Below are 26899 nucleotides of genomic sequence, written 5' to 3' on the forward strand. Positions count from 1 at the left end.
GGGTGGAGGGGGGAGGCCTTTGGGGCGTATGGGACCGAGTATGGGGTTTTGGTGGTGCTGACCGGTGTGACGGCGTTTCTGGGCGGGTTTGCGTCGATGGCGAGGATGTTTCGGTGGATTTGAGGGAGGTGTTGCGTGGCAATCGTGTGTTGGTGTACTATACTAAAGGACTGGGTTGCGTATGGTGTGACTAGTATTCTAAATAGAAGCATATAGTACAGAAACAAGCTTAACAATGTCATGTCTAATCCATCTATCTATCTATCTATATATATATATATATATATACCGTGACAGCGTGTCGTCTATAAGCTAGCCAATAAACCGACCCTTGGCCCTCTCGAACCACCCCTTGTTAGGAGCAGAGGTCTCCCACGAGGTACTCTTCGTCTCGACCCGGCCAGTATCCAGATCGGCCTCGAGAGGATCCACAAACTGTGTCCGGAAGAGGATTTTGTGGCCCAGGTACAACACCACAAACAGAATCGGACAGACATAGGCGACGAAGAAATCCGACACATCAAAGGTGGGGATCCACGCGGTGAACCCCTGCGTGAAGATGATCAGCACATTGAAGAAGAGCCCGTAGTACGCCAGCCAGGGCTGCCAGATCGCCCTGTACGGCAGCGTATCCCGGGAGATATTCCGCGCGGCCAGCACGCGCATAAACGCAATGTGGCAGGCGTTGATGGACGCCCAGCAGATGAACCCTGCCACGCCGGAGATGTTGACCAGCCAGTTGAAGACCTTGCCGCCGGACTCGGAGACGTTCATGAAGCCGAGGAGCCCGAAGGCGGCGGTGAAGGCCACGCTGATGTACGGGACGCCGCGCTGGGTGACCTTGGCGAACCACTGGGGTGCGAAGCCCTCGCGCGCCAGACCGAGAAGCACGCGGCTACCGCTGTAGACGTTGGAGTTGGCGGCGGAGAGGACGACGGTCAGAAGCACGGCGTTGATCAGGCCGGGCAGCACCTGGACACCGGCCAGATTGGCGGCGATGACCATGGGGGAAGCGGAGGCGTTGGAGGTGTCCGTGACGAGGTTGGGGTTGTCGTAGGGGACCAGCAGACCGATGAAGAAAATCGTCAGGACAAAGAAGACAAGAATGCGGAAGAAAGTCTTGCGGATGGCGGAGGGGACCGTCTTCTCTGGGTTCTCGGTCTCTCCGGCAGCGACACCTACGAGCTCGGTGCCTTGGTAGGAGAACCCAGCTTGGATAAGTACAGCCCAGAATCCAACAAACTTGGCAGTGTTTTCATTTGATTCGATGAGGTATGGTGCGAAGGCGCCGGGCTCCTTCCAGGTATGGAATCCCAGGTAGCCCTGCTTGCCTACGCCGGCATCGATGCAGATGGCGAAGATCATAAAGCCCAGTACTGTAAGCACTTTGATGGCCGAGAACCAGAACTCGAGCTCTCCGTAGAAGCCGACGGGCAGGAAATTGATCAACGAGATGAACACCCAGAACACCCCAATGAAGATGGCAATGGACAAGTCCTCGTTCCAGTATTGAATGATCATCCCGGTGGCCGTCAACTCCACGGCGTATGTCGAAGCCCAGTTGAACCAGTAGACCCATCCCATGGCAAATCCCAGACTGGGATCGACCAGTCGTGCTGCATACGAGGTGAAGGCGCCGGCAGTGGGGATGTACGTCGCTACTTCTCCTAGCGATGTCATAACCGAGTATACGATCGATCCAACGAAGATATAGGCGATCAAAGCCCCGACTGGACCAGCGTGCGCAATGGCCGTTCCACTGCTGATGAACAGACCAGTTCCAATTGTTCCTCCTGGTCGCTGTTAGACTTGCTAGACTTGCTGTCGGCAGAAGATCAGATACTGACCGATGGCAATCATCTGCAAATGTCTGTCCTTCAACTGCCGCTTCAAATCCGGCGTCTCAGACGCCTGTACCTCCTCATTGCTCTCCTCATCGCTGTGGTGGTCGCCTCGCAGCGCATTCACATTATGCGCTCGAAACCGGACCTTATCTGGCAACCTGCGGCGTTGTTCAGTGGAAACCTCCAGGCCCTTGGCATCAGAGGTTATTTCATCTTGAGGGGCCATGTTGCCCAGTCAGGTATGTAGGCGCAGTTGAACAGCACTCAAGGTCGCAGCAAAAGCGCAGCAGCGGATGGCAGATTGTGTCAAATGAAAATTTCTGCCCCTCAGTTGTGTCATGGCCCGTCCCATTTTTTCTTTTCTTTTCTTTTTTGCCTTCCATTTTTCTGGACCGTGCCTGGCCTGGCGGCAGTGGAGAATTTGCAGGACCCAAAGTACACAAACGTCAGAAATTGACGGGTGCATCCACCGGAAGAGGCAAACTATTATGTAAAAGAGAGACAGCCTGTCGCTATGGTCAGGTACAAAAGGCAACTCGACACGATATGGTCTCGAGATCTTATGAGTGGACAGGCTTGATTTCGCAAGTGAAGACTGAAAGCTGAGTGCTTGACTTTTCGTAGCCCTCGAGACGGTATGTAGAGGTTCTTTGGACGTGAGGTGGATCAGTCGTCAAGCATTGCCAAGCAACATTGTACCAGTGTCTTTGTGAGCTTCAAAAGGACAAGAGATCATGATGAGGACAAGATGTAGTTATCTCATGATCATTCCCAAACAAGATGATTGTACAGGATCTGCCATGACTACACTAGATGGTAGTGATCGCGTGACTTTTACAAGGCCAGACTTTTCCATAAAGCCCCCTCCCCGCTAGTTGGCTTATGCTGATGTAACATAAATTTCGCCACTCATTCCCAACCAGGACTGGTAGCTCAGTGGTAGAGCGTGAGATTGCAAATCTTAAGGTCGCGTGTTCGATCCACGCTTAGTCCTTTCTTTTTTGACAATATTTTTCCTCCCTTCCTTTTGCTTGCTGCAGGCTGTTTGCTTTGTCCCCGGTCTCTCCAGAGTACTTTTTCTTTATTTCCCCCAAATTATTTTCATTCTCGTCGTGATTTGCTGGGGCTACAAAAATCAAGGCTGTTGCGAGCGGGACCCTCCAAGGCTGTCCGGATCCTTCGGTTACTCGCGGCGTGGTATATCCTTGTCCAGGAAGTGGAGACTGGATAATATACAAGACAGATCGAAGAGAAACGAGAAGAAACAATCTGATGAAAATACGAGGTCGGTGGAATGAAACACGAGCGAGAAAGCTCGCATATAAATCTCCTCGTCCTCCTCTCAACACAAATTTGATTCTTGCCAGAGACAACAGAGACAAACCCATAATCATCCTACAAAGACGAAAGTTGAATATGCAGAGAAAAACATCGTTCAAGACATACAAATGAAATGAGCCGCCGAGGCAGCCGGTATCACTAATATACATCCCCCGCCCAAAAACAGCCCATCTTTCTATGCGCCTTATCACTCCCATTGCCCTTGCCCTTGCGCCGTCCCCCTTTTCACCTCATATATAGTGGTAACTTGTATCCCTCCCTCGGTGAACTTGCCCGACTCTTCATCCGCCTGCCGACCATGGCCGCCACTCACATCATTGACGAAGGTAGGCGCACTCTGCTCGCGAAGGATGAACTCGTCGCTGGCGTGATCGCCCAGTTTACTCGTGTGCGAGGTGAGGGGATCCGGTTTGGATTTGCCGAAGACGGAGAGGGAGTAGCTGCCGCTTGCGCCGTAGCGCTGCGCGTTCTTGGAGGAGGGGTCCTTGGAGGAGCCGAGCCAGACGGAGCTGCTGAAGAGGGGTTTGATGCAGGGGGCGTTGACGGCGATGATTGCGACGAACTGGCTGGGTTAGTTGGTGTTCAGAGGAGGGAAGTTGCTTGGGGAGGGGAAGTACGGTTTCGCGGATGGCCCAGATGGTGCTCGTGTTGATGCTGTCGATGCTCTGTAGGGAGAGGATGCAGCGGAGGAGGGTTGCGCACATGACGAAGACACCGCCGCAGAGGAGGACGCCGATGACGAGTTTTCTGTTTCCATTAGTGCTCGGCTCTGCAGGTTAGGAGGTGATTCGCGTACCGGCGCAGTGCTAATCGGACTTTGGCTAATAGGGGAATCGGAATCGTGACAAGGATGGCATCCGTTCTGCTTTGGTTAGTCTCTTCGCGGCTTGATTCGTTATATGAGACGTACGAGACGTTGGTTACAGCGATGACGATGTAGTTGATGGAGTCGACGGTGCAGTTGGCTATCCTGCATCAGCATCCCATCGTCATATGCAGAACTTCAGTGTTGCTACCTACCTCCAGGATCCGGGTTTATCTGCCAATGCTTCTGTATCGGGTGGCAGTGGAAAAAGATGGTGAAGATGACCGCGACATAGGTACACAGGCACAGCACTGCGTTGACCTTGACGAGCTTCTGCTGCATAAGACCCAGTCTACCAAGGTCAGCATCTCGTCTGGAGGGTGACAGGAAAACATACGTCAAGCGGTTATAGAAGAACAGCATGCAGGCCTTGAGCGACCAGATGAGCGTCACGTAGCAGGTCCATCCGGCAAGCAGACATTTGGAGCCGATGACAAGACTCTTGACCTGCTCCGGAGTCATGGCGGCTCGCTGAGCAGCACTGAGGCCAATGTTGGCACCATGTTGGCCTGCACAGTCAGTCAATTAAACATCGCAGATTGGTCCAGGTCACCTACCGATGAGTTCCAACATAGTGAGCTCGGCCTGCATACATCTCCGTCAGTATTCCGATATGTCATTCTGCCAAAGGCGCGAGAACCCACCGTCCAAAAGAGCAATGAGACGATGGCAAAGTAATCATCGCCCTGCCAGTTCTTCACTCCAACCACCTTCCATCGTGCAAATATCCGGCCAAGAATGATGAAAACCCCGATCCCGTATTCCGTCCAAGCCTCCTTCTGGAATGGAGTTGCCTGTCCCATCTTGGTAGACTGGATAAATGAGCAAGGACAGAGCGTGGGACGATTCCAAGCGATCGTACGATGCCTGATGTCTTAGATGCTGTATCTTAAATGAACCCCAGCACGACTTGTCCCGGATGGGGCTTGCCACCCATGCACCAGGAAGTGACAGGTCCACTTGCAGATATAGTTAGTGGTGTTGCGTCCGGTGAAGTATACCTTCAAGCTTTGTCTTCATCAGGGCATTGGAGGTGCACCTCAGGAGGAACCCAGACGTCGAGACAAGAATTGGGTTCCGAGAACGGCCATCTAGGTTTGCAGGCTCCCGATCCAGTCCTGTGGGCTCTCGTTGACTGGTAAGGTGGATAGATTTAGGGTACCTCTCGCAAAAGCGGAAAATCTAGCGAGACGAAGGGACTCGTTTGGGATGATCTGCAGATCAATAAGATTAGTCGTCGACGCCCTGTCTCGAGTATGAGACAATGTCTTGTTGGATTATTGCCGGGAGGACCTTCCAGGATGTTGGTCAATGGTGCAACAAGAGTGCAGCATGGATGATCGAAGCTTCCATACCATTATTCTCTAGCCTGCAGTCCAGTCTCCTTGGCTGATGGCGATCGTCGAAAGTCTAAAGCACCCCTGACCGGGGTTTTACTCAGAGAAAGTTGCATTTAGGGTTCACAAACGAGTTCCAGGTGGCAACTGCTGGAAGAATGCCATTGTCGACAAAGTCGTTGCTCTAAGTGGCGCTCCACTCGAGTGATTCTGCTGTTGTACGTTCTTTGATAAAGACTGACACAACAGGAGTATTGCTATCTGAAGGAACCAACATAATGTCCGTACTTTCTACACTGTCTTGGCTTCCTGAGGGCAGCAAGTGAAATCGAGTTGGCTGATGTGGGACCGGAAAGAGAAATACGAGGCTGTCCCCATCCCGGAGGAGGTGGCGCTTTGAACAAATCCGCTGCTTTTAATAATGCCATATCTCTTCGGGGCTCTTACAGACTACAGTACTCTGCGTGATAGGGGATTTGTTCTTTTCTGCCTCATAACTGCAAGTGAGCAATCTGCGAGATCTTAATGGCGGACGATTGCCTTCTCCCCGAGCAAGGAAACGCATCGCATCCCTACTACGGCGTATCTATCTACACACTAATGGTACGAGCAATTGAAGAGAGAGTCTAGACTCAATGACCATTCAGCTAACGTCCCATGCTCGTTTTTAGAGTTGATTGGCCTGTATTGGTGCGGCGTCAGCTTCCCCAACAGTCTGTAGTATAAAATTATCCAGAGTGCATTACGTACCGTATATGCCCGTAGCTTTCTATGGGTGAGAGAAATTGGAAATGGCCAGCCCCGTGTCCTCACAAGTTAGGTAACTGTTTTCCGGTTCTGGCTCCAAAGTACATTTACTAGATTGACACCGTCGGAGTTCGGAAAGTGGACTCTAGCGGGTGATTTAGGCCTATTACCTTGGTGTCCAAGCGACAAGGCACAACCGGTTACCAGAACCAGTAAAAGAGCAGCATGGCACTCTCGGGGAGCAGCCCGTCTTTGGCCAGGGGCAGATCGGATCCACTATTTTTCTGGGGTGATTTCCAGCCGTCTCAATATCAGTCAAGCCCGTTGAACTTGGAGGTGTACGGAGGCGACCTGTCATATGTGTGTGCACTCTTGGCTCTGAGAACTGGATTATGCATGGGGGTTGTGTTCTGCAGAGAAGATTCCATCCGATTGACTATAGCATTTCTTTTTCTACCTTTTCCACTTCTGGAGTCGACCGAATATCAATGGTGAAGATTACAGAACATCCATGGACGAGGACGTGTCACAAGCTGTCTGTCCGTGGGAACGATCGCCGGTTCTTTCCGCCGAGAGGAGTCCAGCAGGGATGATGCAGAAATAGATACAGACTAGTTCTCTCAGGAGCAATTTCTCGCCAGAATCCCGTGTTGCTGCTGGACGAGTTCTGGCCCCAATCTCTCTGGTTGTTGACCCGTTCATCAGAAGAGGGATCGTTAATGCGTCGAGGTTTCCCGAAAAAGCTCCAATGAGAGACCATCATAAACGACCATATTCGTCCATCAGGCTAATAGAGTTCAGTCGTCACACAGCGGCCTGGATCTAGTTTTCCGGATGAGCAGCACCATTTGAGTCGTTGACAGCTTAGGTCTCCTCCGCGTCGACCCCGCTTGGACATGCTGCATCCTTCCCCTCTAATCATGGTTAGACAGTGGCTCTCCTGAGTCTTCGCAGGAGTGGCAGGAGTGAATGGCTTGGTGACACAGAGACTTAGCTGCGCCTTTACCCCTCCTTTACATGAACGCCGTCGTCCATGATAATAAAGGGGGTTGTTCATCGAGATGCTGCTTCAACCAGACTTTGTCACTTTTCTCAATCTCAATTCTTCGAACAAGAAAGACGGTTAGAGACATCATGGGTTCGTGTGTGGACACGCAAGACGTATATGACTACATTATATGTGGGTGAGTATACCATCACGTATACCGCTCGTTGCCACTAACTCACCCTTTCCAGAGGAGGAACCTCCGGTTGTGTAGTCGCAGGCCGTCTCGCCGAGAATCCCGATATCAAAATCCTCGTCATCGAAGCCGGACAACACAATCGCGACCTGGAAAATGTACACATGGCCGGGGGGTATGTGGTGTACTAAGTTGATCTCATCGTCCCCTCGCTGACGCTCGGTCTAGATGGTCAAACAACTTTGACTCGGAGACCGACTGGAACCTCGTGACAACCCCCATGCCCGGAGTCGACAATCGCCAGGTGAAACTGAGTCGTGGTCGGTTTCTCGGCGGTTCTAGTGGATGCAATGGCACACTGTGCCTTCGAGGTGCCAAACAGGATTACGATGACTGGGGACTGGAGGGTTGGAGTGGCGAGGAGTTCTTTGCTGCCATGAGAAAGGTAGCTTTTCACAACAGAAAGTAGATGTGGGATATACTGACTATACAGGCGGAAACCTTCCACCCCAAGCCCTGGTTTGAAGCGGACGAGAAGAGCCACGGGTATTCAGGCCCGCTGCACACCGAGCCCCATGACCTGGCCCCTATCGCCAATCTCCTGCTAGATTCGTTCGTTTCACAGGGTCTGCCTCTACACCACGACATGTTCAGCACCGGTGACATACCACATGGATGCGGCCACGTCCCTCGAACGGTATACAAGGGCATTCGGTCCACCGCGGCGGACTTCATCACCAAGGAATACCACCGCAATAATGTGACGATCCAGACAAGCACCACTGTGGACCGTGTTGTGCTCGAACAGGGCCCCAATGGGCTCCGAGCCACCAGCGTCATCACTCAGCTGGCAGACGGGACGCCGCGCACATTCCACGCACGCAAGGAGATCATCGTGTCGGGGGGAGCATACTGCAGTCCCGCCATCCTCATGCGCTCGGGGATTGGAGCTCGCGACGAGTTGGAGCAGCACGGCATTCCCTGCCAAGTGGATCTCCCTGGCGTGGGCAAGAATCTCCTGGACCACCTGGTAAGATCATTCCCTCTGGGGACGTATACACGATGCTCACGTCGCAGATCGTCTTCATCTTCTACGAAACCGAAAAGGAAGGCCTCACGACCGACTTCCACGTCTACCACGATGACAACTTCGCCAAAACCTACCAGCAGTGGAAAGAACACAAGTCCGGATTCCTCTCCACCTTCCCCTTCGGCTCCTTTGCATTTGCCCGACTCGACGACCGTCTCCAGGACGAGCCGCTCTGGCGCGATGCACCCCGCGAACCCGGCCGCGACCCCATGGGCCTCACCCCCAAACAGCCCAACATCGAGTTCTTCACGACGGAGTGCTACGGCGGACCAAAGCAGTACAATCAGTTCCCCATCGACCACAAACACGCCTTTTCCATGATCGCCGAGCTGTTCGCGCCCAAGTCGCGCGGCACAGTGACGCTCAAGTGCAAGGATCCAATGGAGAACCCCGTGATCGATTGCAACTATCTCGCCGACCCGCTGGATCTGCTCGTCTTGACCGAGGCGTGCCGCTTCGGCAACGAGATTGTTATGAACGGTGCGGGGACGAAGGATATCGTCAAGGGCTCGTGGCCGCCGAATCTCAACCATCATACATACAAGACGAGGGAGGAGTGGATTCCGTATGTCAAGGAGCATGCGACAACTTGTGAGTCACTCAAGATCGGTGGTCAAAGCTGCAACTAACAGGATAGGCTATCACGCCGCCGGCACTTGCGCAATGGGCAAAGACAATAATCCGATGGCGGTGCTGGATAACAAGCTGCGGGTGAAGGGAGTGGCCGGTCTTCGAGTGGCGGATTGCAGTGTCATGCCGACGCTGCATGGGGGACATACCCAGATGCCTGCGTATGGCATTGGTGAAAAATGTGCGGAGTTGATCAAGGAGACTTGGTCATAGTCTTTGATCATTTCCAAGTACGTATTTGGCAGGCAATCGGATGAGATTCTATTAAGTGGACATTTATGGTCGCAACTGTCTGTAGGACATACGTAAAAGAGACTCCTGTTCTATGAATCGATTATTTTTATCTCTCTTCAGAAAAATAGAAAGAGACGTGACTATGGTTAAATCGGTTCTGGACGTGGAGTGGGAAAAAAAAAAAATAGGACTAAGCGTGGATCGAACACGCGACCTTAAGATTTGCAATCTCACGCTCTACCACTGAGCTACCAGTCCTATTGGCTGAAATATGTTGCCTAGTTTACTATATAACAAGATAATGGCACCCATCGTTGTCTGCAAGACTGCAAACGCCAGCATAACCTGAAACTGCAGCTGATAGCTATCCACGAATATCTTCCCGCCTCGTTTCTGTAGCATCGGAGACAGAGTCCAGAGATATTGGGACTTTCGAGTAATGCACGCGACTATTGGCCGAAAGAACAGGACGCAGCTCACTCTTGAGCCTCTGATTGAGGATCGTTGATGCGATGGCTAGACCCATCGCTGCACTCGAGAACGGGATTGATTGAGTTAGAGTAGTGGCCATTGCCAGACATATGAGCGCTGTGATCGTTGAAAAACTGAGCAGACATACTTATCTCCTGTTTCCGGTTATCAAGTACCAAGATCCTATTGCCATGCCTCCCCCGTACCTGGACGCTGGGATATGGATGGGCTTGGTGAAGGTGTCTCTTTGATGTCGACGAGAGACTTTGATACTCGAATATTTAATACCCTGAAATGAAGCTGCTGTTGCTGTGTCCGAGTAATAGCACAATGGGAGAAAAAGCAGGTTGTATATTCGCCGTACATACATGTTCATCATTCACGGAAAGGTGATCGATCCAAGCAGGCTTCTCCTCATTAGAATATGTACGTGGATGCGCACTTCCAAAGTCCATACAGTTAAAGGCCTTGCGTTACTGAATTTTAACCCGGCTCAGCTCAGACACATTTCCTTTCCCTTACATTGCATGATTGCCCCGAGAGGTGCTTTTCATCTTCGGCTGCCACCCGTACTTTGATGCTTAATCCAAGACATCGTTGCGGGGCGCCAACTGGGGATGTGAAACTAGCTCGTCAGACCCCTCACTGATAAGTCATGCAATAATTATGGCATTTCATGAGGTGGCAAGAGATTTAGGGGTGTGTCATTAGAAACATAAAGCAAACAGGCAACAGGTGTGACTTACAAGACAACAGATGGCCAGATTGGTCTACCTCAGCAGCTCGAAGATATGTCAAAGACACCTGTGGAAAGCCCCTATTGATACGTTTCCTCATACTATTCAACATTAGCAGCACGATCATTACTGTAATGGCAGCAGATTGGCGTGTGAAGTCATAGTTTCTATGAATATGTGAGACATGCTCCACCATATATTGACCGACACTTCAATGCCTCCTGAACTACATATATAAACCTGCCAGAGGCCCATTCCTCACTGAGAATTACAACCAAGCTATTCCCGTCATCAAAATGAAGTTCTCTGTCGCTGCTGCTTCCTCCTTCATCGCAGCCACTGTCGCAGCCACCCTCCCAGAGGCCTTCACCTTAGTCGCAGAGGGCGGATACACTGTCCTCACTGATGGAAGTAAGTCGATATCCCATCACTCAATGACAAACGGACTAACAATGCTTTTCTAGCCAATGCCTTTATTGGCGCCGACGCGACCACCCATCCCATCCTCCTCTGTACGTTTTCACACCGGCTGAAGATACCAGAGCTAACGACACAACAGTGAGACCAGCTAGCAACGGCATGGTCAGCTACACAGCACAAGACCAGACCCCGACCGGCTGGCAGAATCTGTACGTCGTCCAGGACACCAACGAGCCTATTGCTTTGACTGTTCCTCATTCGGGCGCCACTCCTGCCGGAGCCAACCTGACCGGCTTTGGGGTGAATGACGAGGGATACTTCACCGTTGGGGGGGAGACTCTATTCGGCGTGTTGGCTGATGCTGGAGAGAGCAAGGAGGTTTACTGGGTTGGTGGGGAAGACGGCCAGTTCCAGAATGCCCCTCTTTGGGTGAAGGAGTGTAAGGGCTGCTAAAGCACAAGAGATTCCATAGTAGTGTTGTTGATAGATTCAAGCAAAGACCAAGCTCACAGGCCTACAACCAATATGTGAATGAACTCACATACGTATAGGTGTATAGTCCGAGTAACTCAAACATCCAAATGACTCAGATACAACTTCAGCTGACGCCGGCTATCCTCCAGCACATCGCATTATGCTCCATAAACTCCGGTGGGGACGAAGGGACCTTGGCGCCTTCCGGCATGTACTGCTGCGCGCGTTCCTTGACCTTCCAGCCCTCGTCCTGTCCGGCATTGGAGAAGATTTGTATCACGGATGCACGGTTGATACGGACCTTTTCAAACAGCGCTAGACGGGTCCGGATCTCGTCTTGTGTCGGGTGATCCGGCATGCTAGCGAAGAGCTCACCCAAGGCACCGGCGTCCTCGATCGCCTGGGCGCCGGCTTGACCCTGGTCTGGAGAGGTCAGAGCACTTCAACGGGGCACGGGCAAAGGACCTACGAGGGAGCATTGGGTGTGCTGCATCGCCAATTAGCACAAGGCGTCCGCGAGTCCAGGTTGGGATGGGATCGCGGTAGAGAAGCGGCCATCGTTTGATGCTTGTTGCTTTTCTGTTACTTGGTTAGTGTGCCAGATGGGCTGGCTGCTGGCAGGCTTACTTGATGATTTTGAGAAGCGTTGGGTGGAAGTCGTGGTACTGAGCCAGAACGTCGTTGACATCTGCAGACAAGTCCCAGTCTATCCCAGAGACGGTCAGTTACCTGCGGCGAACTGCACAGATATCGATACTAACCTTCCTTTTGACCATCGTTACGATCATCCATATGTAAGCCCACGAAATTCTCTACGGTGTTACTGATCCTCATGAGTTGACGCGTCACAATAGTCAACGGCTCATGGTCTTACTCGGCGCACGAATACCAGATCAGTCGTCGCACACCTTCCGCAACGTATATCCTCATCACACCATCCTCCAGAAGCTTCGCCGTTTCTGGATCCTGCTGGATCTCCTCCGTCGGAATCAGAAACCGAAACGCAGCGGAGCCCGTAGAGACAGCCGGCGTGGCATGGCCGATGACCTGGTGAATGGCGGTAGTATGCACACCATCTGCAGCGACAACAAGGTCCGCCCGATGAATTGACCCATCAGACAAAGTGACCGACCCATTCTCAGCATCGAAGCTCACAACCTCAGATCGCAGCATGATCTCCACGGGCATTCCCGGCGCGTCCAGGGTTGTCGCCAAGCGTCGCAGTTCCGAGTGCAGGTCGACCCGATGAGCCAGATACCATGGTGCACCGTAGGTTTCAGCAAAGTGGGAGCAATCTACTCCGACTTTCGACGTGAGCGATGTTCCTGGTATTACCATTGTCCGACGAGCTGTCACCAAGCGGGCTCTTCTAGGGTCGAACCCCCAGTGTAAGAGGATCCGGGCGGCGTTTGGCTGGACATGGATCGCGGCACCGACTTCGCGGAGGAACGAGGAGCGTTCGAAGATCTGCCATGCTTAGTTTCTGCTTAGAATCAACCTGTGCTAACAGATATTCACCTGGACCTTGTGGCCGGCACGACGGAGTCCTGTCGCGGCGGCGAGTCCGCCGATTCCCCCGCCAACTATAATGACATGCATCTGTGAGTTACGAGGCTGTCGGGTATGATTGTAACTGTGTATAAAGGTAAGTTTTCGATGAAAACTGAGTCACCGACTGTCATCTTTCAGTCTTTCGGTATGCAGGCATGGCGGGGTAAGGGTCGATGGATCACCTCCAGTTCACCGACTGAACCGAGGGGCGAGACGCATATTCATGCATCAAAGCCATGCCTGATGGCGAATCAGGGTGGGATCATCCCTGCACATGCATCAAAAGTCCAGGTACTACGACTACGCCTACGCCAATTGCGGTGATACATTGAAGCTATGTTGATGAACCGCGATATGCTTTCAAATTGGATATGACAGGGACAGACAACAGACGGATGAGAATGACAACGCACTCACGAGACAATAAAAAACACCACTCAATGCAAATAGGACGGCAAACGACAGATTCAGCACCATACAGCGAGCTTCAACAGAAAACAAACCAACAACTACTCTTCACTCATGAGCAAATCCACCAAAGCCTGGTTACCATACTGCCGCGCCAGACTGGCTGCCGTATCACCCGCATCATTGACAAGTGTTGGATCGGCGCCACACGAGAGCAGAAAGACGGCGACTTCCGGAAAACGATTGAAGACGGCAGCCTTCATGAGAGGCGTCATACCACCCAGTGTCTTTCTATTGATATTCTCCGGCGACCGAACCGCAATCCACTCGAGAAACTCCGAATCGGTGGCACACTCGGCCGCCGCATGCCAGGCCGTCTCGCCCGAGGTGCCATGAACAAACGCAGCCAGATCGACCCCATCAGCCATCAGACACTCCGCCAAACGGGCATCGCAGAATCTGCACAGCGCGTAAATGGCGTCGTCGGACAATCTGCGCTGGTTGCTGGGGAGGTGGCGAATGCGGTCCCACAATTGCGCGAAGATCGATGCATCCCAGGTTGCGGCGAGAGAGAGGAACGTGCCCTCTTCGCAGTCGTTGATGGCGCCTATGCGTCCGCAGAGGTCCTCCGGAGAGGACGAGTCGATGATGTACCGGGAGATGCGTTCGGCTTTGGAGGCCAGAGCCAGGCCGAGGAGCTTCCAGCCGCTGCGGCTGTAGTGCTGGAGGCTGAGGCCGGCGTCGACGAGACTCTTCAGGGTTTTGACACGGTCGTACCTAATAATGTCAGCGATGGGGTCGGATGTGTGGTCAGTCAGATTTCTGAAGGCTTTGGCGCTGGGTACGGTGTAGATGTTGTTGGCGATGAAGCGTTTCTGCACAATGTCTTTGGCATGGGGTGCAAGCTCACCGTCTGACTCGATGATCTTCCAGAGTTCCGGAGACTCGAGATACTTCAGACCGGACAGGGAGATTTTGTACCGTTCTGATGACATTTTCAGTGCCGAATGACAATCGCAGAATAAGCCTTGAGAGAGGTACTGAGTTGAACAGAGTGGATGATTGCAGAAAGGCGTCGAAGAGAAAGTCAACTAATCTTGAGAAGGCAGGGAAGATTTATAGAGCTTACTTCTGCAATTGTCTTAGATATGGCATCACCTGTCTTGAGTTTGTCATGCCTGAGCATGAGACAGCTGCCGCATTGCGTCGGCACCGCCGATGTGTAGAAATCATGAACTGTAGGGAGAATAGAATGCCCTGTTCTTTGTTCTCATGACCTCAGAAAACAATGCTTGAGCAAGCAATTGAATAGAATTCAATAGTTACGGTGAGACGGTGAGACCTCTTTCTAGACATTAAAGCATTGTTTTACCCATCCTTTGTCTCAGCCGATACATGGGAGAACGAACAATGCATTGTATCTAAGACTAAGCGATACTCGAGAGAGACACATCGCGTCTTGCTTGCATATGGACAAGTTTCTCGGCTATATCAAAGTTCATGCCGTGATTTGCTGATTGTCATTTTCCCAAGATTTGATGCACGCCAAATAGCCAAATGCGGAGGCTATGACAATATTAAGATAGGGATATACGAAACCAACCTTTACTTCACAGATTTCGAGAAGACCAATTGAACGAGTCATTCCCCTGAGCACTGCAGTCTATGCTCATCACGAGACAGAAGACTCCGACTGCACCTCCTTCCTCATAAACGCCTCCCATAGCTTAACCACCTCACCATCCAGCGTCCTCTCCTCATAAAGCGGCTCCTCCTTCCAGCTCACATACCCAAGGCTCTCATACCACTCCTGAATGCTAAACGACGGCGGCGACATGCCCAGTCTCCCCCAGAGACCCCGCCACTCGGGCCCCTCGTCATACACATACCGTTTGCTCAGCGCAGTGAGCGCAATGAAGCGACAGCGCGGGCTGCCATATGGCTCCGCGATGGCCATTTCTTCGACTAAGCGCATGGCACGTCGTCCCAGCCCGTACGAGCGGTATTCAGGTAGGATGAAGAACGAGCTGATTGCCAGCACGGACTTGTCTGCGCGCGCGAGGTCGAGCTCCGGCGGGTCACAGTATGCGTCGAGGGCGATGTGGCCTGCGCGGATGGCGATGGCGTTGTCATTCTTGTTCTCATCACCGGTGCTGGGATTGGGGATGGTGACCCAGAAGAGGGCTTTCAGGTTCTCTTGTTGTTTTCCCTTCCATTTTGTTAAGGTCTGGGGGTCGGAGTCCCAGCCGCAGATTGTGCGCTGTCTGTGTAGCTCGGCGAATTGGTCTGCGTCGTGGAAATTGACGGGTTCCAGGAGGCATTTAGTTGGGAGAGATGCTGTTTTCATAATTGTAGGGAATATGGGATTGTGAAGGGAGAGGAAACTTGTGTTGTTGAATTACGTGACTCATATTTATGTCGGCTAGAGTCGCTAGTCTTGTAGTCTTGCTGCCTAGCCTCAGGTTGGTTATGAGGGTGAGAATGGGAACAGGGGATGATCAGAACAGGGTCTAATCTCTTTGGTCACTCAAGAAACAGCACAGAGTAATCTCCGAGACAAGGCTCTCGGTTTGGTGCCATCCTAACAAGAGGTGAGGTCAGTGTCAAAGGTTGGCGATGCTGGAATTCTAACACAAGGAGGAACAAGAACAAACAGCCATTTCTTTCCGGGGGATTTATTGAATCATATGCCATTCCAACGTCCTTTCGTACTCGAAACATCTACAATTGGGCAGGTCACTCCTATTCTACCACCTGTTTAGTCCTCTTCCACAGCGATCACAGGCTGAGTCGCACAGTGAATCACACCACCAGCTAATGGAAGTGCATGCACATACACAGGCCGGATCACTCGGCCAGGACATAGCTTTCGAAATGTTTCCACAGCCTCCCGATCTCTCACTTCATCACCAAACTGAGGGAGGATCAAGCCGCCATTGACAAAGTAGAAGTTCACATAGTTGGTCGCCGGTTCTTCGTAGGACAGATGCCCAAGAACATCAGGGTCCGGCTCGTCCACCATATGGATCTCGAAAGGACGACCCTTTGCGTCCACTGACTGAGAAAGAATGTCTCGGATTTCCTCGTAAACTTCAAGCCACGGCCGAGGCACACTCGCATGCGGCCTCGAAAGAACAACAACACCAGGCCGGATAAAGTTGACCTCAGCGTCAGCATGGACATCGGTGATATCGAGACCTTTCCTGCCTGGGAACCAGATGATTTTCTCAACACCCAGCAAGCGGCGTAGCTCTGTTTCGATCTCGCTTCGCGAAAGGCCCCGGTTGCGGTTGTCGTTGATGATGCTGCTTTCTGTAGCCAGGAGGGTACCGTCCCCGTCCACGACTAATGCGCCGCCTTCCAGGCAGACTCTGGATTCGACGAGTGTCACTGGAGCAGGAGAGACATCAGACTCTATGACTCTCCGGGCGAAAGTCGCGTTCTCGTGTAGTTGCTCAGCATTCATGATCGGCCAGTCAAGCCCATCGGCGGCGCGCTCGTGGCTCTCAATCTCGTCTTTCTTCCCCCACTCGCGGAACCGAAAGTTGATCGCGAACCGGCTCGAGCGGGCATCTGCTTCAGTGCCGAGGACATATACGGGCCCCGTATCCCGAACCCAGAGATGATTCGTGGGAAAGGGGATGAAGGAGATATTCGAGGTGTTGCCGGTATATTTTGAAATGGCCTGGCTGGCCATCGACTGGGCTTTTGGGAGATCTTCAGGTCGCGAATACAACCGGACTGGCTCGAAGGCTGAGATTGCGGAGGCGAGATTGGCGATGTCGGTACAAGCACTGTCATAGTAGGCTGAAGCGATCGAGTGTTTGGACGGGAATCCCAAGATGGTTGCGATATGACGGGAGGTTTCTGCGGGATAAATGTATCTGGCAGCGGTCTGTCCTACTGTAGATGCTGCCTTTGACATGGCTTGAGAGAACCTCATAATTGCACGTTGGATATTTGCAACTCACTTTGGGTGGATTGTACTCTCTGACTTGATGTGATCTGGTGAAAGGGAACGAGATCCTTTATTAATAGGTAAGCTCCTCCATGTGATGGGTGGGGCAGAGCAAAGTGTAAGTATCATGATGCTCATTATTGCCCGTATCCGGCAATTGAGGCGGCCAATCACTTCTACGAGTTTGAGACAGATCTTAGGCTGCCACATATGGTCTTGATGGGAACTCTTTTCTGCAAATCTCAATAGATATATACAAACTCATCATTCTCCCGGTCAGTCACATCCAGCAGTCCGTTGTTGCCCATCTCCTGCTGCATATCCTCTTCATCCCCCCCTGCGCCATGATATTGATCCTGCATCGAGCGATCCACCATCTTGGCCGGCTTCCCATTCCGCACTCGCTTCTTCTCCTGTAGCTTGTTCAGCAGGACCAGATCGGCCCACTGGATTAATACGACAGCGACCAGCGCCACAAAGATCCCCAGACAAGCTTGCAGACCGGGATGGTACGTCGGCGCATCCGCCGAGCTGAACAGGAGCGGTCCGACGATATTACCTGCGGAGCTCGCCGCATTGTACAGACTCATCACAATCGACTTCTTCGTCATACCGGCCGTATTGCCAACCATCCACGACACCACCAGCGGATTCCCGGCAAACAGGAACGAGAGCAGATAGTATCCCGCCATCAGAGCGCCCTGAACCGACCCGTTGCGCGGCAGGGCGTGCAGCATCGCCAGCCCGGCAATCACCGGTAGCATGAACGCCGCCAGGACCGCGCCCTTCAACCGGGCCTTTTGCGCGAGGTAACTAGCCAGCAGAATCACGATCCACTGCAGCGCGCCGAACGGCATGTTCAGCAAGGTGGTGGTATACTTGTTGAAGCCGAGGCCCTTGAGGATCAGCGGGCCAAAGACGTTAGTCACGCTGGCGCCGATGTTGAGGAGCATCGCCATCGCGATCCACAGGTACGTCTTTGGTTCGAGGCCGGCTTCGACGACGTGCGAGAGCTTGAACTCGCGGCTTCCGGCGCCGGTCTGGTTGGCGCGGAGACGTTCCATCGCCTGCAGCTTTTCTTGTTCGGTAAGGAAGCGGGCGGAGACGATGTCGTTGTCCAGGCGCCAGTAGACGATTGGGGCGGAGAGGACCGTGAGGAGGCCGACGAAGAGGAAGATGCTGGGCCAATTAGCTTGTGATTTCGATGTTCTGTGATGCAGCTTACATCTGCCACTCCTTTAGCAGATCCGACTTGATATGTCCCAAGCCGTAGGATAGGGCGGCGGCCACGATCGTCGCCAACCCGTTGGTACTGTACCAGGCCGCGACACGAATCGGCTGCTCGGCACGGCGATACCATTGACTCGTGATGATAGAAAACAGCGGCAAACAGCCGGCCTCGAAAAGACCCAGGAAGAACCGCGTGGCCATCAAGCCGCCAAAGTTATGGCATGCCGCCATGCATGTCTGCGCGATCCCCCACCCGAGCACCAACGCAGGCATCAGGATTCGATGCGGCACTTTGACGATCAAGAACGAAGAGAATGGCTGCCAGGCCAGCTGAGCGATAGGGGAGATTGACCCCACAAGCGAGTACTGGTTGCCCGTGAGGTGGGTGTCGGTTTGGAGGCCGAATGTGGCGCCGTAGCCCAGCACAGATTTGTCCAGAATCTGAAGGAAGTATACCCAGACCAGAATGACGAGAATAACACGGTCGGTCTTGCGACGGATACGCTTGCTGTCTTCTTCTGTGAGGGGAATCCGAACGGTGTAAATGGCGTCGAGGCCGGTGGGTTTGGCCAATTCCTGGCCTTCATCGTGGAAGGAAGCTGGTTTGGAGGTCATTGTGAACGGTGATTTGAGCAGGAGAAGGCCAGATGCTCGGCTGACGGAAAGTTCTAGTCAACAGGACGATCTGAACTCTTTATATCGAGTAGGCGTATGCACCCCCACGCGTTGTCCTTGATTTTCTCCACGGGGTTGAAGCTTTCGGCACACAGTCTGGGCCATTCATACGGTCCGAGCTTAGCCGGCCATTGAATCAGCTGAGCTAACAGAGAGTCAAGTCGATCTAATACAGTACGTACTCCATCCGACTGATATTCACCTGTCGAGTCCCCGGAAAAGTCCCCCGCATTCTCAGAGTTTGCACATTGCACCCCCACGCCTCCGCAAATACTGCCCCCACGGATGCGTGGGATGGATGCGTTCAAGAGCTGAGACCCTGATTAGACTACTCCGTATATATGGGGTACTGAACAATCAACAGATGAAAGAGTATAGTGGTGACATCAGACAATAGCAGTATGCTCTGCTCAAGTAGGAATCAGCCCCTGTCACCACCCTATTATCACTGCAAGGCAATCAAGGAAACCTATTATGACCCTGCAACGTATTCATCTGCGAGGAGATCCTTTTGGTGAGATTGATCTCATTCGATCAGCCCACTATGTTGGTAAAATTCCTTGTCCTTAAGCACTTGGCCATCTGTTCATATACTTTGATCATTTCTAAATCTTCCTCCACTGTCGACGCATCCCATAACTGATTCTCCACCAGAAACTCCATTGCTTTCCGCGGCGTCCGCCGCATCGCAAACACCAGATGATGCGCCATCTTACAACCAGCAGTGTCTGTTGCCTCAGGGTCCGCGCCATTGCGAAGGAGAAAGCGAACCATCTCTGGTCCACTTGTCCTCGCGGCCAGGTGGAGAGGAGTACTGCCATATATACTTGTTCTTGCTTGGATATCAGCACCTGCTTCTAGCAGAGCCTCCACCCTGCTAGGCATACCTGAGGAAGCAGCACAGTGAATTGGATAGACAAGTTCCTCAGGTGGCTCGTCTGGTTGTGCATCAAAGAACCATTCATGCAGATACTCCCCCGTCTCCCCGCCGGATGAGCAGCAGCCCGCATCAGCAGGTGCGTTGACATCAGCGCCATACTGGACCAGGTAGCGCACCAGTGTGGAATCCTCTTTCCACTCACCGGTTTCGTTTCGCTCTGAACGCGCGGCATAGTGTAAAGCCGCGTGGCCTCCGGGACTTGAACCGATCGTCGGGTCAGCCCCGTGCTCGAGCAGGAACTTGGCCATAGTAGCTTGGCCGGCGAAGACAGCATGGTGCAACGGGGTCCAGCCATGGCTACCAGTTTCGTTCACAGTCAAGCGGCTATGATCCAGAATCCACTGTAGAGTATCTACACGACCAGCCTCTGCCGCTCGGTGGAGAACCGATGCATTTGTCTTGCTCCGGGCATGGAGATCTGTGCCGGCTTGTACCAGCACCTGCACCACAGCCAGACAACTATGGTACGCCGCTTCGTGCAGCACAGTTTCCCCGTAGAGGTTGCGGAGCTGTATATCCGCCGAGGCAGCAAGTAGCTCTCTGATAGCAGGAAGATTATCTGACTGAACTGCGTACCATAGCGGGCTCGTGCCAGAGGATGAAAAAACATTAACATCTACCCCTGCGGCAATAAAGTATTTCAGTAGTGCTGTTTCATCTTCCTCAGCCCTCTGTTCCCCAGCCCATACACTCCTTTCCCCCACTGCAAAGTGTAACGGCGTCTTCGCATGCCTATTGACATCATGGATATTGGCCCCCTCACGAACTAGCATCTGCACACACTCCAGACTGCCACTCATTGCCGCAAAATGAATAGGTAGGACTGGACTGGACGGCCAATCTAAGACGGCTTTGCCAAATCGGATTGGTTTCCGCTTCAGAATGGTGGCATGGGAAGAGGAAAGAAAGCGGGGGTGGTTGCAACACTCTCACTATGTGACTACCTAGTGCACACATCTCTGACCAATTGGATTGAATACGTAGCCTCCATGCTGTGGGCTGAACACCCTAATAATGTAAGGGCTGACATCCCAATGGTTCAATGTCTCTTACTTGCTTGGATTCGAACGAAATCTCCCATAATCAGATAACCTCAACCTAACTATGCAGTGTTTCTCATGTGATTTGTGAAAGGCCTCACTTTTTGGTGGCTCTATTATATTATCTCATTACTTCAGCCATCAAAGGAACTCAGAATGCAGTAGGAGGACTAACAGTCTCTTTAGCTTGCGCAGCATATGTGCCTTTTCCCCAAGCTATGCTTATATAGTATTTAGTAAATCAACAGGTGTCTTGGCTATCCTATGTTCGGAACATCAAATATTATGTAGGTACCGTTCTCTCTCGCTGAGTCAATGGCGCGTGGTATAAGAAGGGATCCAATTCTAACTTTCCTCCCCAGCAATTCTTACTGTTTAGCAACCCAACTTCGTCACCTCTCTATAAGTGTTTTCATCTTCGACTCCCGTTACATAGCCTGCAATTGCACGAGAGTCATGGCCAGCCTCTCTGATATCCGCCGAGAGATATTCGCAAATGACGAGGCAAAACGGATTGTTGTCATAATAAGTACAAAAAGTCGGGATGTTGAAGACTATCGTACCTTAGCCTACGAAACTGTCAAGGAGGTTTTCCCGGACTGGGAACGCGACCACCGGATTCGCTTTCTCGCTATTGAAGTGTGGGTTGACCGCGTCTTTATCGACATTGATATCAATCATCATGACTACGACTTTGGCACAGCACACAGAGCGAAAATTCTTCCAGTCTACCTGCTTCAACCTGATAGGAAAATGCCGGGTTGGTCATTTCTAAGATGGCGACGAGAGGATGAGTCTGTTGCTAAGAAATTAGCGTATCTTCACAACGCTCACGGGTATAATGCTGTGACGCCATTACTAGAAAATCACAATTCACGTATTGTACACGACAATCCCCGTGAGTTTCCTTTGTGAGGTGCTACTGTGCTACCGACGTGGCTCAATGGAGGTGATTTTCGACCAAACAGACTCTGTCTCCTCAATCACTGTGCAGTAAGATTATACAGCTGGGCTCTGGTTGTCGCGCACATACAGTGTTTGATTACTTCAAAAGACTAGAGTGATATGCTTCAGGAAGTATTAGGGGTTTTGGATTTTAGGCATTGAATTTCCAAGCATTCCTTTTTTTTCTTTCTTCTTTCCCCTTGTCCCGGTCATCTCATCGCCAATGCTACCCGTGCCACAAAGGCCATCCCACAAGCGTCGGAGTCGCTGCCTCCATGTAGCTTGGGTACGATCGAGAAGGAGTCTGCCAACTCGCCTGTTGTCTGCCTGAGAAGTGCCAGTGCCCTGAGCATTTGCTTGGGATGAGCCAATCTGTTAGCCTGTGCGATTAGGAAATCCATCTCTGGCCGCAAGAGCAACATCAAAAATGTGATCTCAGGCAACTTCCACTCCCGATAGACAGCTGAATACGGCATGGTGCTATCACTTGATGGTACTAAAGCAGTACTTTTTGCGTCGAACTACAGCAATGGGTAGACTACGACATGACCTGATATGCCTGTGGAATAAGTTTAATGCGGAGCAGTTTCCGAGAACTATAGACAGACTTATCAGGCGCACGTCTTGGATGATTGTGAAGGTGAAGAAAAGGAATATTTTACCACTAGTATTACCTAGTTTCATGCTTCAATATAATTGTGCTAATATGAAGCAAGATATACAGCTGAGCTTAGAGATCACTTCTATACTTTGGCACTGACCCCATAATATCACACTTTTTTTAATTATCAGTCAACCAAAGATGTTGAGAAAAATCCTAAATTTATCACCTGGAAAGACTCTGTCAGTTCTTGGATACACATGGTTAGACATTCAGAGAAAGTGGCGCCTGAAATATGAGGCATCAACAACGGTCCTGCATCTCCGACTGTGATTGGTCACTTAGCGATTTCTGAACCGCACAGGAAAAAAGTTCCAAAAAATCGGCCCCTGTTTGTGCGGTCCTGGTTGTTTCTTCGAGTTTTGCTCTTCATTCATCTCGAAGCAGGATTGATTGCCACGACTCCATTACAGAAAGCAAGACTGTCAACAAGCCATGGACGCCGCTATGCCCATTGCCCAGCTCGGCCAAGGAGGCCAAGAGAGCCAAGAGAAACGACCCATGGCCAATGTTGCAGAAGAAGACGAGGATGACCTGCAGCTGCTGAAACTGGGCTATCGATCCGAGTTGGCCCGCGCATGGGGTGCATTCGACAATTTTGCCTGCTCGTTCTCCGCGCTGTACTGCATTGGCGGTATTCGCGTGCTTTTCTACATTGCCCTGAGCGCCGGGGGACCAGCTGCTATGTATGTCTTCTGTTCGATCGTCTTTGTCTGAGTCCAGCTAACGCGTGAGAAGGTGGAGCTCATGGATTTCTGGAAGTATTGTGGCCATCATCACCGCTGCCACTCTGGCAGAGGCCTGCTCCACCTACCCTGCAGCAGGATCGATCTACTACTGGGCTTTTCGCTCCTGGGGAGGCGGCAAGATCGGCCGGTTTGTCTCTTTCCTTGTTGCGGCTTGGACGCTGGTCGCTTGGACTTCGTTCCTGGCAACCGACTCGTTTGGAGTGGCCAACTATGTCATTTCCGAGGTGGTGGCCTTCAACCCGAACACGTCGATGCCATATGAGACATCCGAGGTCAAGGCTCGCGCGGTTGCCTGGGCTTTGTCGTTGCTGTTCCTGGCACTTGCAACCTCGCTGAACTTTCTTCCGCCCCGGTCCTATGCGTGGGTTTTCCGCGCAAGTTTCATCGTCATCGTGGTCGACATTCTGCTTAATGTGATCTGGCTGCCCATCGGAGTCTCCAAAACATACGGCTTCCGATCCGCGGAGTACGTCTTCACCTCCACATACAACGGGGGAGGTACAGCCCCTAGCCTGAACTGGGTTCTGTCCTGGTATCTCCCTGCCAGCTGCCTCGTCGGCCAGGATGCGTCTGGCCATGTCGCCGAAGAAACGCTCACGGCCAGGAAATCCGCCGCGAAAGGAGTGTTCTGGTCAACTGTGGCCTCAGCCCTCTGCGGATTCCCCATTATCATCCTCTTCCTGTTCTGCATGCCCCCGATCGAGACATTCTACGACACCAGTGTACCCCAGCCGTTCATCAACATGTATGCCATGGCTCTGGGCCCCCATGCTCACGCCGTGGCAACGACAGTCGCTATCATCGGAGCGGTTCTGAACACATCCATCTCACTTGTCGCCGTTTCCCGACTGGTCTTTGCCATCGCGCGAGACTCCGTTTTCCCGTTCAGCGATGTACTCTCCCGCGTGTCGAAGAGCAAGCAACCGCATAACGCGGTCATTTTTATTTCGACATGCGCCGCTCTCCTGCTCTGCACCCAGTTGCCTTCCCAAGTTGCCTTTTACAGCTTGACGTCGACCTCTGCTGCTGGTTCCATTGCGGCGTATGGCTTGGTCGGTTTTGGCCGCGCCTTCATCACCCGCAAGTCCTTTCAACCAGGCTTCTGGGATCTGGGGCGAGCGGGAGTCCTCTGCGCCGTTGTGACTTTTATTTGGAACAGTTTCGCCTTTTCGGTGCTGTGCGCTCCGCAGTACGGTGATAGTGCTATCGACGGGGATGCAAGCTTGTTCAACTACTGCATTGTCATCATGTCTGGCATCACAGTCATTGCGCTGGAGGAGTGGTGGCGCAAGTCCCGGAACGACTGGTTTGGAAATCTCAAGGAGGTCGACGACAGCTCGGATACCACGGATGATGCTAACTCGGCGGAGAATGGGGTCGCGTCTGCTTAGGCATGCAGTGGTGTCACAGTGAGCCTACCACCGCAGCTGATAGAAGGCTCGGGGACAGGTAAGTGGAGGACTTTTCGTATGTAGCATGACGGGTGTTCGAGGATTGCTTCCGCATGACTCGATCTGAGAAATACCGTTGAACTTGATCTGGATAATACCAGCGAAAGGACATGCTTCATACTCTTTCTTCCGTTTCATGGCGTCTTGCCTTGGTTGTTCTACTAACTAGCTGTAACGGACTTGCACGTCCACGATGTTGTGCCCCTGCCCTATCAGATCTACCATCATGGTGGATGGCTGACAAGGAATCTGCCCAACGCGCCGCACTTGACCGAAATCGCGTCCGGATATATTCGCCCAGCGCCACAAGGATCCGCACTTGCTCGGTACGTACGAGATCACACATTCAGGAACATGCATTTCATCCAGCATTGCGGTACACTACACGCCAAACTTCGCGTCTCACTGATTCTCACTGCGGAATCCTCTCTTGCCACCTGAAGATCCAAAACCTCTTCCGACGCGATCCATACCGAGCCTCATTCGTAGACCGTCCATTGTCCACTCCAGGATACGGTGGAGGAAGCCCCAGGTCCAGGCCCCTATCCGTCACCGTAACGACCTGATCCCTCCTCTGCCTCCTCGCACAACAGAAATACCATACCACCATGGTGAGCAATGCAACAGCCACCGGCACCCCAATCCCAATCCCCACCTTTTCCCTCGTAAGCAGATACCCCCTCGGCAACTTCAAAGAATCAGTCGGCACAGGGACGATCGTCGACTCCGCAGCCCGGAACCGTATCTGGATTGGCGTAGCCGTTACAGCATACGCCGTTGCCTGCGTCGAAACAGTCGAGTCCACGTACGTGATGATCTGCCGGTTATTCAACGGTCTCGTGCAGAGATGTTGGCCCGCGCAGTCAAAGTGTCTACTTAATCAACACCAGCCCTCAAGATGATCGGGTGAAACACTCACTCCGGACAACAGAGATTCGTCGTCTCCTGCCGCTGTTTCGACGTCGGAAGTGTGCAGCCGTAGTACCCCGACGGACACACCCCGGGACTGTAGTAGACGTTTGCCCGCCAGTTGTCCGGACAGCAGTCGTTGCCGTAGGGCCCTTGGCAGCCGATTTCGAGCCGGGGCCAGTTGAGGTAGAGTCTTGTGTGGACGTCGAAACAGGAGGATGGGGGGACGAAGGGTGTAGTCAAGGGGCCGGCGTTGGTCCTGGTTGTGTCGAGCGTGATGCGGGAGTCGTAGCTTTGCACGTCTTCCAGACAGAGAAGAAGCACAATCAAGTAGAATAGTTGTTTTGTTGAGAACATGGTGTGTCGTGGTTGCTTGATTGTTGTTGCTTGCCAAAGTCCATATCATGGTACTCTGTACATTCTTAAAGCAAAAGCCGCCTATCGCGCATTTGACAAGGCAGATTGACCATGCGCAATGTGCACTTGGCTGACCGTTCAGGGCTATTGGGGCAGTGATACGCCAAGCTGGGCAATGGGCTCGACACCTCGTATCGGGGCATGGCATCGCCCGAATCAGATTGCCTTGGCCATCGCTCAATCGCGGCAGGAAAACCGGAATTGATTCCTTAATTCATATGTCTTAGCCTCCTAGGCCTAGATTTTCTGATAACAGGATTCAAAAGCAGCAGATTCATAGCACTGTCAACCGTGATGGGCATGGGTAAACGAGGTTGTTTCTCGCAACTCCGCAACATTTTGGCAAGATATTGACAGTAAGCGAGTTTATCATTGAAGGCATCCTGAGTTGACAATCGGTTAGAGATAGTTAGAGGGGCCGTTAAGGTTTTTCTCCCACGGGAGCATCGTAGTCTATGCTCTCGTATCAGTCATTTGCAGATAGCCTTAATATCACAGACATGACAGGATTGCGCCTCTCGCATGAAATGAAGATGTCCTGGCCTCGGGTGCCTTGATCTTATACAAAACGTTTAAATGGCTGGAATGGAAGAC

At 52.2% G+C, this 26899-nt stretch overlaps 12 protein-coding genes across 12 annotated transcripts; 3 read left to right on the plus strand and 9 right to left on the minus strand.

Moving 5' to 3' along the window:
- Positions 1 to 312: 312 nt before the first annotated feature.
- CDV56_100100 (putative amino acid permease (Can1)) lies at positions 313 to 2070 on the minus strand (the record flags this gene model as incomplete). The annotated part of the gene is made up of 2 exons (XM_026753719.1): positions 313 to 1793; positions 1848 to 2070. 2 exons carry the CDS (start codon positions 2068 to 2070, stop codon positions 313 to 315), a joined length of 1704 nt encoding a protein of 567 aa, XP_026617112.1.
- A 1302-nt stretch (positions 2071 to 3372) lies between these two features.
- Positions 3373 to 4853, minus strand: CDV56_100707 (uncharacterized protein; the record flags this gene model as incomplete). The annotated part of the gene is made up of 7 exons (XM_026754326.1): positions 3373 to 3747; positions 3803 to 3932; positions 3982 to 4150; positions 4206 to 4342; positions 4388 to 4559; positions 4608 to 4635; positions 4695 to 4853. The coding sequence occupies 7 exons, from the start codon at positions 4851 to 4853 to the stop codon at positions 3373 to 3375; spliced, it is 1170 nt and encodes a 389-aa protein (XP_026617113.1).
- Positions 4854 to 7268: 2415 nt separating this feature from the next.
- CDV56_101314 (GMC family oxidoreductase) lies at positions 7269 to 9248 on the plus strand (the record flags this gene model as incomplete). The annotated part of the gene is made up of 6 exons (XM_026754933.1): positions 7269 to 7318; positions 7371 to 7490; positions 7544 to 7760; positions 7809 to 8345; positions 8393 to 8996; positions 9043 to 9248. 6 exons carry the CDS (start codon positions 7269 to 7271, stop codon positions 9246 to 9248), a joined length of 1734 nt encoding a protein of 577 aa, XP_026617114.1.
- Positions 9249 to 10773: 1525 nt separating this feature from the next.
- CDV56_101801 (uncharacterized protein) lies at positions 10774 to 11350 on the plus strand (the record flags this gene model as incomplete). Its single annotated transcript, XM_026755420.1, has 3 exons — positions 10774 to 10888; positions 10942 to 10989; positions 11037 to 11350. The coding sequence occupies 3 exons, from the start codon at positions 10774 to 10776 to the stop codon at positions 11348 to 11350; spliced, it is 477 nt and encodes a 158-aa protein (XP_026617115.1).
- A 145-nt stretch (positions 11351 to 11495) lies between these two features.
- Positions 11496 to 12970, minus strand: CDV56_101916 (putative salicylate hydroxylase; the record flags this gene model as incomplete). The annotated part of the gene is made up of 6 exons (XM_026755535.1): positions 11496 to 11794; positions 11841 to 11950; positions 11999 to 12077; positions 12133 to 12194; positions 12246 to 12838; positions 12890 to 12970. The coding sequence occupies 6 exons, from the start codon at positions 12968 to 12970 to the stop codon at positions 11496 to 11498; spliced, it is 1224 nt and encodes a 407-aa protein (XP_026617116.1).
- Positions 12971 to 13431: 461 nt separating this feature from the next.
- CDV56_102184 (ankyrin repeat domain-containing protein) lies at positions 13432 to 14325 on the minus strand (the record flags this gene model as incomplete). The annotated part of the gene is made up of 1 exon (XM_026755803.1): positions 13432 to 14325. The coding sequence occupies one exon, from the start codon at positions 14323 to 14325 to the stop codon at positions 13432 to 13434; it is 894 nt and encodes a 297-aa protein (XP_026617117.1).
- A 677-nt stretch (positions 14326 to 15002) lies between these two features.
- Positions 15003 to 15677, minus strand: CDV56_102387 (uncharacterized protein; the record flags this gene model as incomplete). Its single annotated transcript, XM_026756006.1, has 1 exon — positions 15003 to 15677. One exon carries the CDS (start codon positions 15675 to 15677, stop codon positions 15003 to 15005), a length of 675 nt encoding a protein of 224 aa, XP_026617118.1.
- A 411-nt stretch (positions 15678 to 16088) lies between these two features.
- On the minus strand, positions 16089 to 17273 carry CDV56_102532 (agmatine deiminase family protein; the record flags this gene model as incomplete). The annotated part of the gene is made up of 1 exon (XM_026756151.1): positions 16089 to 17273. The coding sequence occupies one exon, from the start codon at positions 17271 to 17273 to the stop codon at positions 16089 to 16091; it is 1185 nt and encodes a 394-aa protein (XP_026617119.1).
- Positions 17274 to 17530: 257 nt separating this feature from the next.
- CDV56_102702 (putative MFS transporter) lies at positions 17531 to 19133 on the minus strand (the record flags this gene model as incomplete). Its single annotated transcript, XM_026756321.1, has 2 exons — positions 17531 to 18467; positions 18514 to 19133. 2 exons carry the CDS (start codon positions 19131 to 19133, stop codon positions 17531 to 17533), a joined length of 1557 nt encoding a protein of 518 aa, XP_026617120.1.
- A 594-nt stretch (positions 19134 to 19727) lies between these two features.
- On the minus strand, positions 19728 to 20933 carry CDV56_102981 (uncharacterized protein; the record flags this gene model as incomplete). Its single annotated transcript, XM_026756600.1, has 1 exon — positions 19728 to 20933. One exon carries the CDS (start codon positions 20931 to 20933, stop codon positions 19728 to 19730), a length of 1206 nt encoding a protein of 401 aa, XP_026617121.1.
- Positions 20934 to 23214: 2281 nt separating this feature from the next.
- CDV56_103384 (amino acid permease) lies at positions 23215 to 24919 on the plus strand (the record flags this gene model as incomplete). Its single annotated transcript, XM_026757003.1, has 2 exons — positions 23215 to 23465; positions 23518 to 24919. 2 exons carry the CDS (start codon positions 23215 to 23217, stop codon positions 24917 to 24919), a joined length of 1653 nt encoding a protein of 550 aa, XP_026617122.1.
- Positions 24920 to 25391: 472 nt separating this feature from the next.
- Positions 25392 to 26245, minus strand: CDV56_103606 (uncharacterized protein; the record flags this gene model as incomplete). The annotated part of the gene is made up of 3 exons (XM_026757225.1): positions 25392 to 25521; positions 25579 to 25851; positions 25899 to 26245. 3 exons carry the CDS (start codon positions 26243 to 26245, stop codon positions 25392 to 25394), a joined length of 750 nt encoding a protein of 249 aa, XP_026617123.1.
- Between the last annotated feature and the right edge of the window lie 654 nt (positions 26246 to 26899).

The sequence above is a fragment of the Aspergillus thermomutatus genome, assembly GCF_002237265.1.
Source record: "Aspergillus thermomutatus strain HMR AF 39 chromosome Unknown NODE_28, whole genome shotgun sequence".
Taxonomy (NCBI): Eukaryota; Fungi; Ascomycota; class Eurotiomycetes; order Eurotiales; family Aspergillaceae; genus Aspergillus; species Aspergillus thermomutatus.